The 14,081-nt window shown below is 45.0% G+C and overlaps 1 protein-coding gene across 1 annotated transcript in view; it reads left to right on the forward strand.

The window, feature by feature from the left end:
• Positions 1-14,081, forward strand: part of LOC8024858 (A disintegrin and metalloproteinase with thrombospondin motifs 16) — a 95,959-nt gene that overhangs the window by 65,013 nt on the left and 16,865 nt on the right. Inside the window, exons 2-8 of the mRNA XM_042289406.1 lie at positions 3,631-3,703; positions 5,623-5,786; positions 7,815-8,003; positions 9,249-9,387; positions 11,106-11,362; positions 12,673-12,759; positions 13,467-13,588. Of these exons, the coding sequence (XP_042145340.1) occupies positions 3,631-3,703; positions 5,623-5,786; positions 7,815-8,003; positions 9,249-9,387; positions 11,106-11,362; positions 12,673-12,759; positions 13,467-13,588 (1,031 nt within the window). The remainder of the gene's footprint in view (positions 1-3,630; positions 3,704-5,622; positions 5,787-7,814; positions 8,004-9,248; positions 9,388-11,105; positions 11,363-12,672; positions 12,760-13,466; positions 13,589-14,081) is intronic.

Genomic DNA, 14,081 nt, shown 5'->3' on the forward strand with positions numbered 1-14,081 from the left:
AATAGTCGGACGAAGGAAAGGTATTGTTTTAAATCGCAGCCGTATAGGTCGTCTTTCCAGCGTGTGAACTGTCAATTCAGGAGGCAGGCTCGAGGAACTCACGAAGTACTTGAGCTAACGATAAGCTTCTCGGGCGTTCCTCAATGGCGCCGAACTTCGCTGTATCCAAAGCCAATCGCATTGAAGCCAACAATGAACCCTTCAATGGGAAGGCGGAGTCGACGCAACTATATACACCAAGGCGCACCGGCTCTTTCTGGTGTGACTTCGCGTTTCTCCCCCTTCAGGTCGTGACGGGATCACAAACGGAAACATTTCTAGGACGGAGAAAAAATAGAGTCCATCTTCCGAAACACGCAAATCATATAAAGCCCTACAGAACAAAATGACGGGAATTCACTTTTCATAAAAAAAATATAAGAAGAAAATAATAGAACACCATCCCGAATTCCTCTCTGCTTTGGACAGCTTTCACTGTGGGGAACTACTTTTGGAAACTGACTCACGAACAGTCAGGAAGGGTTCCTTGTTTCTTTCTTCATTTTGTTCGTTGCTGATTGTTCTCAGCAGGCGTGTGCGGTTTTTCTTTTTTTTTTTTTTTCTTTTGGTATTTATTGCATTCTACGAAAGGATGGTGCCCAAATGATCCTCGGAGTCCAGTACTGTTCTTTTGTTTTTTTTTTTGTTGTTTTTTCTCTTTTTTTTTTTTTTTACGATGCATTTTGAATAAGCGGAGCTGAGGTATCCAAAGAAAAAGAACGCATACAATAACGCATCTTCTCCGAGCATGATCTTCTGGACGTCGTGTGCCGCAAAAGACATAAAAAGCTGAAAGCGAGAAACTAGTACGAGCTGCCTTCTTTTTTTTTTTTTTTTTTCTAACTTTCTAACTTCCCTAAACAAGGGTCGTCCGCGTTTTAAAACACACAAAAAAGACGGGCAAAGAAAAACATAATCACTTAAAGACAAGGAAATCGGACAAAAGGGAGGTGAAAAAAAAAAAAAAGGCAACAACACGTAAAGCTTTCCGAAAACTGGCTCCCTGTGAGATCTAAAAGCGAAAACTCTATCAACGTAACAATAGCAAAAAAAAAAAAAAAAAAACACACACACACACAAACACACACACATACACGCACACACAGCAACATATGTATACAATAACACGAAGAAAGACAGAACGGAGATGCTCTGGTTCGTGTCGTGGCACATTTCGAGCCCGAGTGACCAAAAACACCAAGAAAAACGAAGAGGAAAAAGAAAGACGGTAGATTCAGGAAGAAACGAGAATTGAAAAAAGACAGCCAGAAAAAGCGGTAAAAAAAATATAAAGAAAACGATGCTACAAGAGAAAGAAGAAAAGGAATAAGAGAGGAAAAGGTGTAGCACTAAATCCAGCGCACTTTGTGAATTATAGACGCTTTAAACGCAGGTTTAGCCAGCATTGCCGACCTTCTCTGGTCTTCCTGAGGTGCAGAGTCACTGAACAAGGAGATTACGAGCCTCCAGAAAAAGGCCTATGCTGGGGAGAAGGACACAGTAGCACCTAAAGTGGCGATAACCTGTCCTGCTGTGGCAATGACAAAGGGAAGCAAACGGAATGTCAGGAAACAAAAACTGAAGGTCGCTTATAGACCTTTTTCGCAAGGGCGCCGCCATCTTGAATTTTCGTCACTTCCAGTATGGGCGAAAACATTGTTTCGCCACTGCCACGCCAATAGAAGACATTGAGTACATAAACGTAACCGTCACACATTCTCGTTTTGCCTGGTTTCTATTTTTTTGTACTATTTGCGGCTTGAAACGTATTGATATTTTTTCGTCGCCCATACCTGCTTGGCGGTCGGGGGAGCGAGTAAGCGGGTGACATTATGTGGGTGGATAATATTTGCGATAAGTCGGCTAATTAATTAAAATTCACTAATTACTCCACGAGTGGCGCACTAAAGTTACCACTCGTGGAGCAGGTACAAGGCTAGCGGTTTCGGTAAGGCGCCCGAGCAATTTTACCGTCTCTTTTCTTGCCTCAGCCTTGTACCTGCTCCACGAGTGGTAACTTTAGTGCACTACTAAGCTTCACGCGCGCTCAAAGCCGTTCTAAGAATTACTGATTTAGAAGTTTTGGACGGCGCTCATCAAGTTTCTAATTGGAACCATGTGTCTAGTTTCAGTAATTAAAAAGTTATGAGTGAATTTTTATTAATTAGCCGACATAATGTCCTCCTGGGCGTATAAATCATTCGCACAAGACGCATAAGTGTAGCTTTCACGGCTTTTTTTTAACAAATTTGCAAAAATAAAAAAAACACGATTTTTTAACCGATAAAAGCTAGGTACGTCCTGCGTATAAGTAAAATTCCGCGTATAGGTTTTTTTTTTTCCGCATTTGGGGGAATTTATTTTTAGGGAATTGTTTTTCTTGCTGGTTCGGTGTCTCTTTTGTGTGTAAATTTGTTGTAACGACCAATTTGCACGAAAAATACCAAATCAGTAAAAAAAAAAAAAAAAAAAAACCCCACCACCAAAACAAAAAAAAAAAAAAAACGTCGAAAACACGCAATTTTACGGATAAAGAATGATCAGAGTTGTCTCGCGTCTTCTCAAACAAAAGCCAGGGTGTTGGCTGCACAGATAATGGCTGCTTTCCTCCAAATCTTACTCCAATGAATCCCGAGTTACTCCGGCGGGTCGTGTCACGTGACATCGCGGACTGCAAAACGCTGGACGCGGGTAGGTTTTCGAACGCCGAGGTACAAAACCCCTACTTCGGAGTAAGATCGAGGAAATTTTGGAACACAGCCTGCGACAGAAGAGTGTGCTTGGACACGCTCCAAGCACGTTGGGAGCACATTTGCTTCGTGCATGCAGCCCTAAGAAAGAATTACATTGCGCACGCCTCAGAAAATTCCAATTCAAAACGTACATACCTCAAATTGGGCCCACAAATATAGATTCGCCGGAAGTTTTACGTCTACATATATATATACATATATTTAAAGCTCAGTTTTGAGGTAGTGAAATATAAAAAAAAAAACCAGCAAACTCAGAGGTATTTTCTATGTCCTATTACCTGCCCTGATCGTACGTCGTCTGCACGCCGGGTTTATGAGCGCGCTCCCAAATAACGTGTAAAACGGAAAAAGGGGGAAAAAAAACATAATAGCAGCAGTTGGCGATGAGCGATATAATCGCGTCAATTAATACTTTAACGAAATACTAGAGCAACGACGGCGTGGGAGCCGCAATCTCACAAGCCAGTGTGCCGACGACCAATGTCCGATATATGGGGCATAGAAAATACCCAACCGCAAATTTTGCTCTATTGTTTCTCTTTTTTTTTTCGTTTTAAGAATTTTGCATTTCTGAATCAAGCACTGAAACAAAAATACGCGTAAAACTTCCTTCGAAATTACGTTCGCGTGCCCAATTTCAGGTATATACGTTTAGAATTCCAATTCTGCGAGGCGTGTCAAAATGTTTCATTAGTCCTTACGGATGCACCCTGTATGCTTCGGAATTTTCTGCAAACAGGCTCTTTTGTACGAAGTATGATCGGCGTGTCATTAGACCGCCTGATAAATATGTAAAACATAGGCTGTTGCTGATTCTTATTTTTCTGCTTCTACGCAGCTGGGAGCGCAGTACATCAACCAAGTCATCGCCAAGGTCGAGAAGTTGCTTATGGTGGGCTCCGGCAACACTGGTGAGAACATACGGATAGAGTGACCGGCCGTTCCAAAAGCATTAGCATCCATTCATCCAGCCGGAAGCCATAGAATGGGTAGTGAATCGTCTGACCACATGCTAGGTATACTGCCACGTCACATTACCATGTCACTTGGCGTCATGACGTCAAAGTCCTTCCGGACGTTTCTTCATGACGGTTCTTCATGACGGTTTTTATATGGAATTCGGCGGATAAAACGCGTGCAATCCTCGTTATATTCTCAGCGTGCAAAAGAAAAGCGAAGTAATGCAGTTCTTGTGGAAGAAATTCGGTGCTGTGGACAGATCGGCGCTTCATAAAACCGAGTTGCTGCAGTAAAGCGTTTGTTTTAGAAAGAACGAAATGAAAAGCTGGAGCGTTACGACTTGCTCCGTTAATTGGATCTTTAAGGAAAATCGGTCACATTTGCGTCGCAGCGAAAAGTGGATTTCATTTGGTTAGAGATAAATGCTCCTCGGCCCGTTACAATTACCGCCTAATCATTGAAACGCCTCGAACAATTTGTTTTTTGTTTTACATACTTTTTTTGTTTTGTTTTACTTTGAGTATGCAGCGGCGTGAGAAATGGGATTAATAGGAAAACAAGGTCGAGAGAATATCCAACAAACAAAGCGAAAAAAACAATCTACAGTTATAAAAAGAAAACAGAAACCTAGTCAACCTTTCCCATATACCTGTTCTCGGGAGAAACCGCTACGAGCGCTTTTAATCTCGAGTCTGATTTGAAACAGGAAATCGGCGGCGCTTGCGTTTCCGGTCATAAAAAAAGGACAACGCGCGCTCGCCTTCCTCTCTTTTCTCGTTTCAAAGACCGAAGTTCTTTTGCGAAGATCTAAATTAAACTTTGAAAACTTTCCTCGTTGTTTATAGAAACATTTATGGGCAAAACACGGAGTATTTTTGTCCTCGACGGCGTCAAATAAAAAATTACACCCCCAAAGGTGTAAAATGGTTGTTCCAGAGACGTACACCCATCGCTACACTCTTCCAATACCCTTATTTTGCGACAGTGCGTGTCGTTTCTTCTGAATATGAGAAGAACGTGTGGTGCGCACCTGTTGCTTGTAAACTCGTTGTTCGTATATATATATATATATATATATATATATATATATATATATATATCAGTGATTTGACTAAGACTGCCAGCACCTAATTTCGGGGTATTCACTATCACCTTAAGGGTATTGTTGCAACACCCTTAGAGTGTAATCTGTGGGAAGGCTAATCTACGCCCTTAAAGGTGTAAACATTTTGTTTTTAGCGTGGACGTAAAACAGTTGCGGCGATCAGTCTCCCTTCCATTGTATGTTCTGTTCTGATGCCTCGGTTACATTTGAGAATACGTTTTTACGGGGTGTGGTGTCACACGATACCACGCCGTCACGCTGCGTCGGGTCACGTGACGTCGGATTAAAACGGTCGCTCCTTAAACGTTAAATTCGAAGTGTTGTAGGACTTTGGCGACGAAGCTGGCTTCATAGCGGGCGTTTCTGCCAAGTCTATAAAGACATCCCACCAATAGAGCGATTAAAAAAAAATTGTTTCCTGGATCACCAGTTTTAGAGGGGAAACTGGCGTACACCCAAACTTCACACGTCCGAAAAATGAATGATCTATCGATGTTTTCGATGAAGCTCAGCCCGTTTCTAATTGGAACAATATGTTTACTTTTATTAGATAAAAAATGAGTAAATAATTGTATTTTATTGAGCGAAATAGTGCGTCCTTTGCAGTCCCTCATGTTCGCCGTGGCTCAGTTTGTTCCCACAAAGAGTTTCTTTTTTTATCTCTCTCGACCACTTTATTGCTAGAAATTTTCGAAAATCTTGGCCGAAACACCTGGTATGTTTTATAACAAAGGCAGTGCATGGATTTCTCGCTCACGCACGCAGACGCCAAGTACGAAGTGTTCGAGCCGCACCTGGACGCCAAACCGCCGTCGCGTCAGCGCCGGAGACGGAGACGGCGTCGGAGGCGGCACCTTCTGGACGGACCTCCAGACCTTAGCCTGGAGCTGCCTGCCTTTGGCCACACGCTGCGGCTAGACCTGGACCAGGTGGGATCCGATCGAGCGGCCGTTCGAGTGCCGCGTGAAAAAGGGAAAAGTGGCACACGTATACGTCTTGTACGGAGCACTTGCCTTGAGCCTCAGTGCTCATACGTCACGCAAAAGACACTAAGACACACGCGGACACGCCTGAAGCATGTTCCAAGCTGCTATATTTATGCTTGCAGCATGTTTAAAAACAGTTTCTTTGTGACCAATCTGGCAGGACCGACGAGCAGACTGCAGTTTCTGCCGTGACGGCGGAAACTGTGACAGTTGAGCTCAGCGAAATGTCGGCGGCCACTTTGCAAATGCCTTTGCCGGAGGTTCTTTTGCAAGCTTTCCCCACCGTGTTCGAGTGACCTCATGTTATGTTTACGGTGAAAGAGAGTGTTCCAGTATTACGATGTCTTTAACTTATGTGCGGTCACGCTAAGAAGTTGTCCGCAACACTTGCCCTCTTTCTGCAGTCTTTCTTCCACTTCAGGATGTCGACGTATTGTAGGTATTCTGCTTATGAACAGGTGTCTTTCTCAGTACTCGACTGTAGTGGAGTCTTACGTGAAGAACTAACTCGTGTTACTAACTAAGAAAGGCAAACGTTCATGTTTCATGTGGTATATAAAACGACGCAGTTTACACGTACAGCGACGAAAGTGTTGAAGCAAGCTGGAACGACCAGCCCTATACTTATCAGCACTGTGACCAACTATAGAAACTCCGAAGCACATATGTTTCTTGCAGGTATACGCTCTACCTCAACTATTCGGTTTCTTGGAAGAGCCTCGATATCTCTTTCATTAATGACTTGGGGAGACTTGCTCTTTCTGGAATAGCCCATCCATCTATAGTGCACATGGCTAAAACGACAGTGTTCGGATTGCTCAATGTCCGCGGGTTACTTTAAATTTTGTGATTTGTGCGACCGCTGTCGAAGTGGTGTCGCATGTTTTAAAGTTTTCTCCGATGTGTCTTTGTGGTAGTCTTCTAGTGCATTTTTCTGTCTTCGTGATTTTTTTCTGAACGCATGCGACGTTTGCGCTTTAAACGTTGTCATTTTTTTTTTACGTGCGAGTGACTTATAGTCGAGTGTGTTTAAATGTTCTTAACCCGTGTCTCATCATCGTAGATGATCTCACTTCCATTATTTTATCGTCGTTTTACTCTTATTCTGCATTAATTCACATCAGACCAAAATAAACCAATGCGTGAAAACTTTCCACCAACAGTGGGAAAAAACTCACTACTGGCGAACACCACCACAAAACTAGCACCAATAATAGAGCTGATTGAATTTTAGGATCAATTAAGAACCGAGTGTGTTGGTAAGGCTCAGTTTTACGCACGAAAGAATAAACAAATAAAACGGAACACAGAACGCGACTTTTTTTTTTTTTTTCAGCTAGGAGCAAAAAGAATGAAACAGAACCTCCTCCCCAAAGGCGTCAACAAATCTTGGAACAAAAGGGATACAATTGTCGAAGGAAAGCTTTTAGCTTTAATTTTGAGACACGAAATTTGTGTATTTAAGTTTCATTTATTTTCCTGTTTGATATTTCCTTTGCCTTCAACATTTTTATCCCTGTCCTTCCAAAATTTGTTTTTTTTTTTTTTTTTTTTTGGGGGGGGGGGGGGGTGAGGGGTATGTTTTATTCTTGTTGTTGCTAATTGAAATATGTCGTGTTCTGTGTTGCGTCCTATTTGTTTATTCTTTCTTACGTAAACTTGAATTTCAGGGTTTAGAACATACCGCGTTACATCGAGACACGAACGGAAGCACAGCAGAACACACGCGGGGGACAGGTCTCAGAGAGAGTCTGACACAGCTTACGTGACTTGTCCCTCGCCATTTTTTCCCCCTCCAGCCGCCTTCTTTGAGCCGTCACGGACATACTCAAACTCCTTGGGCATTGTCGCAATCACTGAATGGGAAACGGCTTCGAGCCGTTAACACGTCGACACTGATTTCAGCTGATTGTCTTCGCTTTGTACGAGGACATCCGCTTACCGAAGCTTTCCCTCCCCTCTACCCACCAGAGCGAGTCCTTGATCTCGAACCAGTTCCAACTCCTGGAGGAAGGGGAGTTCGAGAACAGCACCAGGAGACGGAGGGACGTCTCTGGTCGGGACGAAGACGTCGTCCTTCCGGACGCCTCGTGCTTCTACCAGGGCCGGGTTCGAGGAGTGCCCGGAAGCAAGGCCGCGCTTTCCGTCTGCGCCGGACTGGTGAGGACGAGCCGAAAGTTACGCAATCTATGCCTCGCCCGTCTCGCCGAGTGGGCCGAGAGAATACGGAAGGCGCCAAGATTGCCCTTGGTTTCATTCGGGACTCATTTGAGAGACTGACAACCTAAGAAACCCTGGGAGGGGTAAGTTCCGAGCATCTCATTATATTTGCGCAGCCAATCATCTTGCGCGATTGGCCGACACGAACGACTAAGGACCAATCAAGAAGCGAGCAGCGTGAAAGTAATATCCCTGCGTCAGCTGTCAGGGACCTTCTTACGGTTATTCTACGAATCGCACCCGGTTCTTCTGGGAAGAAAATCTTTTAGCATTAACGCAACTCCCGTCTCCCATTGCGCAGCCAATGAGAACCCCAGGCGCTAGTCTCGAACTGATGAACGACGTCATACTTAACCCTCCCAGGTCGTTTTGAAGGCAATAGTCGTGGTAATATTTATCCATCGAAGCAATGTAGCGCTTCCATCTGATCATCAGCCACGTTGAGCTTGTTCGTTTCGTGTTTACGGTCTTGTTTCTCTTTCAAACACGGTTTTTTTTTTCTTTTGGGGGGGGGGGGGGGGGCGGTGCGGTTTACAGATTTGGAGTGTTTGTGTAAATCTGTGGGGGAAAAAATAAACACCGAAGCACTGCACGTCCGCTCTGAAAACAGAGCAGTGCTCTGTGGATTTGCATTTGGGTTGGTATGGACCTTTTTCGCTTACTCTCAACCTGCACATGTAACAGAATAGAGAGGAGACAAAACGAGAATGAGTGACGGTTACGCTTATATCCTAAATGTATCATACTGACGTGGCGACAGCAAAGCAATGTTTTCGCCCATACTGGAAGTGACGATAATTCAAGATGGCGGCGCTCTTGTGAAAAAGGTCTATAGATGTGAAAGTTCCTCGGGGGCTGCGCTGATTGCGAGGACTTCCGAGCAACCGTGAACGGTTCTTGAGCAGAAGTCAGACCGCTAGAACATCACGCAAAAGACATCCTGCAGACACTGTCCGAGACCTTGGTTGCGTCCTGTCGTCAGACAAAAGCTGTCATCAGACATGTACGAAGCAGACGTGCTTCGAAGATGCTTGACGACAGACCATCCAGTCGTCTGCAGCGTCAGCGTCAGTCTTGCGCACGATGTTCGAGCGGCGTGACTGGCAGCTCTAGCATGTACCAGACTCCTGGGAAGGGTACAAAGGGGGAAGCTGTGACGTTGTCGGGCGTTGGGCAATTAAACAGCGAGGCCTCATCGAGACGCCCAACTCCACGTTCCTGGTGTACCCGCTGGACCTGTCCGGAGGGACGAGGACCATCAACGCCTCCTCGCCGCACATCCTTGTCAAGGGAGACGGCAACCAGACGCAGCAGTGCGCACACTGTGAGTGTGCCCTTCCATTCCGTTGCATGGCTACCTCCTGACGTCGTCGTAGCGTGCTGGTTGGTTGTCGTTCGTTCCGGTTCTTGGCTAGGGAGAAGTATTCGGTCGTGGGAAACGTACGATGCAGAAGGTGCGCGCTCTCAGAGGCCAGACCACCATAATGGCAAGCCAATGGGACGTCCATATAAGCCATGGCACGGGATTCCCCATCCCCCCCCCCCCCCCCCCCCCCTCCTCTCGTCTCTGGTGTTTTGTTAAGGATTTGATGCCTATTTAAACCCCTTTCGTTTTCTCTGTTTGAGACTTTGTATTTGTCCGTCCCCTCTCGTCCCAGTCACGGGTGTTTTTAGTAAAATGTTTTACCACCACCAGCTCGTTTGCGCCCTCACCTTTTGTTCACTAAGTCATGTATGGTCTGTTGCGACAAGTAAACTGCGGGAGACGCTTTGTAGCCCCGAATTTCTACGGAAAATTTACGTCCCCTCTGCCACTGATTACGAAAGCGTCAGTGTTTTTTTCTTCAAGATTGGCGGAGCTTTTTCTGTATTTACTTTAGTGAAACACACTATAGACTTATAGTCAAATTTGCGTTAAGAAATGCCCGTTTGAATAGTCTTAATTTCGCGGAGCAAGGGGAATGCCAACGATTGATCGTAGCTTAGCCAACCCGAAGGGCAAACGCCATGGCGTGTAAGTAGGTATGCAAGTTTTATGCTGGCACGCACCCTTTTACCATTGGGAGTGCAGCATCTTTAAAGGAGCGATGCAATGACTTTTGTACTTTGCGCAAATACCGCTTAAAACGGATCCCTCGCGTTAATGACCTGTGAAACACCCGTTCGTTTTCCACTACACGCAATCCAAGTCGCAGAAAAAATTAAAGCAAAACGAGCAGCGTTCACCCCCTCAACTCGCAGTCAGAACGAGCGGCCACGGGATTTGGAGATGATTCTATGTCGCCAATGTTGATCATAGCCACGCGCTGGGATTGGCAAGGCACAGGACACGCGCTGAGTTCCAGACATTGTTATGGCTCGGCTATTGTCGTCATTGCAGCGATTGGACACGGGCCACTACCTGAATACTTTCCGAGCTATCGATTATCACGAGCCCAAATCGAGTGCCCACGCAATGCTTGGGTCCAATCTATGAGCCGCTTTTAAATTGTCGTCACTGGGTGGTCTTGAGACCGCCCAGCTACGTCATCAAGTTTTCCGAAGGAGATTAAATGAAAACAATCTCTTTTGTCCTTGAAATTACACCGCAACGAAGGAGTTTCTCGGCCAGTGGCATTGCGTGCAAGTATCCTTGAGTCCCACTAGTGCCAGTAAGCTCCGTTGCTCCGCCCCTTTAAAGCATAATACGGTTCGGCCCAATCTCCGAATTAGTTGATTAAAAGAAAGTACCCACGTTTCGAGTGCGTCACGGGAGAGCATGCGTACAGTTCGTGGAAGCTAATTTTGTAACCAGTCCAATACCAGGAATACAATCGCACGGATACTCCGGGTACCTTATGCAGTACTGTCGCGAACAGTATGATGGTGTACAGCTCGCCACGCTTGTTTAGCGTACCCCTGGAAACTTTTCGCAGAATATCCGTTCAGAGCTATAAAACGCGGAGTTTTACCTTTAGATGCATTTAATGGAACTTGCGATGTACATCTTGGACAGCAAAACGGTAACTCAACAGCCCTCGAACCATTCTTTCGATCTCCAAGACGAGCGGTCCTCGAGGCAGAACAACGTGACCAGGACGGCCCGAGGGCCCGAGCAAGAGGCCACCGACGAGCTCAAGTACAGGCCCCGGAGCCGACGAAGACAGCGGCGGGCGCTGAGGAGCTCGAGGGGCGACCGCAGCGCCGTGGTCGAGACGGCCGTCTTCGTAGACCAGGCGCTGTACCAGGCCATGACCAGGGCCTTTCCTGGCAACACCGACCAGGAACTGGTCACCTACGTGCTCACCATCATGAACGCGGTGAGCGAATGATCCTCGACGAGAAAGCTCAAAGTTGTCGTACGGAGGTTCGGACAGCTTTTCCGCTGTGAGAGACAATTTGGCACGTGCAGTGCGAATGCATAGGTCAAAGGCGCCAAATCAAACAGAAAAAATGAGATGAAATGGAGACTTCTGCATTTTCCCTCAACAACGACAATTTGGCTAGGGCAATAAAGCTTTGGTTGGGGCTAGTTGGTGCATATCGAACTAGGGCAGTTCGAATGCGCTGGACAGGTGCGTGATATCGAACGAATAGATTTAAGTTCGGACAAACTGAGTTCTAGTTTGTTTGAACTTAATTCGCGGTCTAAACCTGAAAATGCTTCTTCCTGACACATATTGAATTTTACATCCATACCTGTTCGTGGCATACCCGCCAGGCAGAAAAAGAAAAAAAAAGTGTTTATTGCCAGTACGGGAAAAGTAACATATTTTATAGTGTCGTCATTATTGATTGCATCGAGAGTGTTGTAAAGGAAAACCAGGAATAGTTTAAAAAAAAAGTCCTCCGGAGTTGCACGTTGGGGACAGTACTCAACGGGAGAAACCAAATTTTTCAACAGGTCCATTGACGAGTCCCTGCCCTCTGAGAGCGTGCCTTCTCGGCACTACTCAGTGCACTGCGGAGAAGCTGACGCAGGCGGAAGTTTTCCTTTCACGCCCATATAACCGAACTTGCTCGTGCATACACATGCACAAACAAAGGAAGTCTCAGGCGGTGATTGTCTTTCACATTATTATTATCTCGGTTGAAAGTTGGTGCGGCACTTACATGAGATAGCCAAGTGCGCCGGCATGGCTTGAGCTTCTCATCTTTCTTCTGCACGAAGCATCACCAAAATGCAGAGAAGCACACTCAAAGGCAGTCGAGGAGTCTTGCAAAAACCCCAGCTTTTCTGCGTGCCCTAAAAACATGAAACACGTGTGAACAAAAACCGCGTCGCGTCGTTCCACTGAGCGGCGTAACCATAGCAACCGTCGCTGACGCTGTGACGTAGTGGCGCTGCATTCGGCAACGTTACAGCGTCCACCACGGTTGCTATGGTTACGCCGCTCAGTGGAACGTCTCGACGCGGTTTGTGTTCACACGTGTTTCGCGCCTAAGCTCAGCCCCGTGGTAATTATTTAATATGCGCAATATTTATTTTTACAATTAATATTTTTTTAATAGTTACTGATTCTCATCATGCTGTCCTCGAGTGAGGCTAATTAATAAGTGTGCCATCGTAGATATTGAGCATCTTCAGCGTCCGGAGTGTGGAATTAATGCGCGTAATTACCCCACCCAGGTTCAAATGCTGTTCAAGCACGATTCACTTGGAAGAAGTATGGATGTCACAGTCGTGGAGTTAGAGATATTGAAACTTCAACCGCGGGTGAGTATCTTGTCGGGTAAGAATCTTATCGATCTGCCAATTAGTCTAGGGTTTTATATACACAATCGAAATGGTGGCCTCGGTATTTCCACTTTTACATTTTTGCTTAACACGCAAATAAGTAAAAGCATTTGTTTTCCGGGTAGAATAGTTGATTTCGTGGTATTTTTCAACCTTATGCCAGAACTTCATCCTCAACTTCAGCAACAAGTGCGAAGTTTTTAAACTTGGCAGTATTCAAGTTGTAACTCCTGACCCGTACTTAAGTAAGCAGGCTAAAACAAAAAAAAATCTTTACTATAGAAGGAGAGCCAAGTACTCGAAGAGCGTGAGAAATGCTAACAACGTAAAAACACGGAAGCTCTGTATGTTATGTATTTTTTTGTAAATTGTTGTCTTAGGTTTTACCAATGGTAAAACTTAAGACAACAATGTGTAAATCGTCGTTATTGTGTAAATCGTCGAAAAAATGAACACTCAACACTCTATATAAAAATAAAGAAGAAATTTTCACGGTGCCTAGTTTTTTGCCAGTTGGTAGTACTTTGTTATTTTTTTATCGCAAATTCTGCGTTTATTGTTGTTTTCTTCTGCCATTTTTCAACTCCTTAAAAATTTTACATTCTTTGGGGTTTAATTTTGCTTTATTCGTAATATTTTTGTTATCTATAAACATGGAACCCTATACATATTTCTGTCTCTTACAGGACCTCGTCCCGTCAGAAAATATAGACACGTATCTTACCAATTTCTGCGTCTGGCAGCACCAAAGAAGGCGATCGGTATCACAGGGTATGCCACGATGGGACCACGCACTTTTGCTCTCAGGGTATGTCTACAATATTAGGGAGTCATTTTGCGAATCCTTTTCCGTAAACATACCGGTAGAATACAATTGTCTTAAATACAACACAAAGTTGCGTAAAAGTCTTAGCATGTAATCGGCCGGTACGTGTTGAGCCGGATATCGGTAATGTTAAGAACTGCGCTGGAATTTACCGGAGATGCTGTAAATGCACCAAGAAAAGTTAAGTAATCAAATCTAAAACAAATTGGATTTGCTTCTTGCTTGTCAGCATAACCCTCTTTGATCGTTTACATAAACAAAGTTTGTGCATTATACAGCGTTTCTTTTCTCCATTTCCTGGAATTAGCGGCACACAGACACCTATAGTGATCTAAGACTCGGTGCAACGCGGACAAAAAGTTGTCTTCCTCTTGCGCAAGGGTTGTGATGACGTCAGAGCGACGCCGAGTTCTGATTGGCTGTGATCGAAAGGATAGTTTGTAGACCCCAATGCTAGGCGCCTTGAGGTGTACCC

Source organism: Ixodes scapularis, unplaced genomic scaffold (assembly GCF_016920785.2).
Source record: "Ixodes scapularis isolate PalLabHiFi unplaced genomic scaffold, ASM1692078v2 PGA_scaffold12__126_contigs__length_90152505, whole genome shotgun sequence".
Classification (NCBI taxonomy): domain Eukaryota; kingdom Metazoa; phylum Arthropoda; class Arachnida; order Ixodida; family Ixodidae; genus Ixodes; species Ixodes scapularis.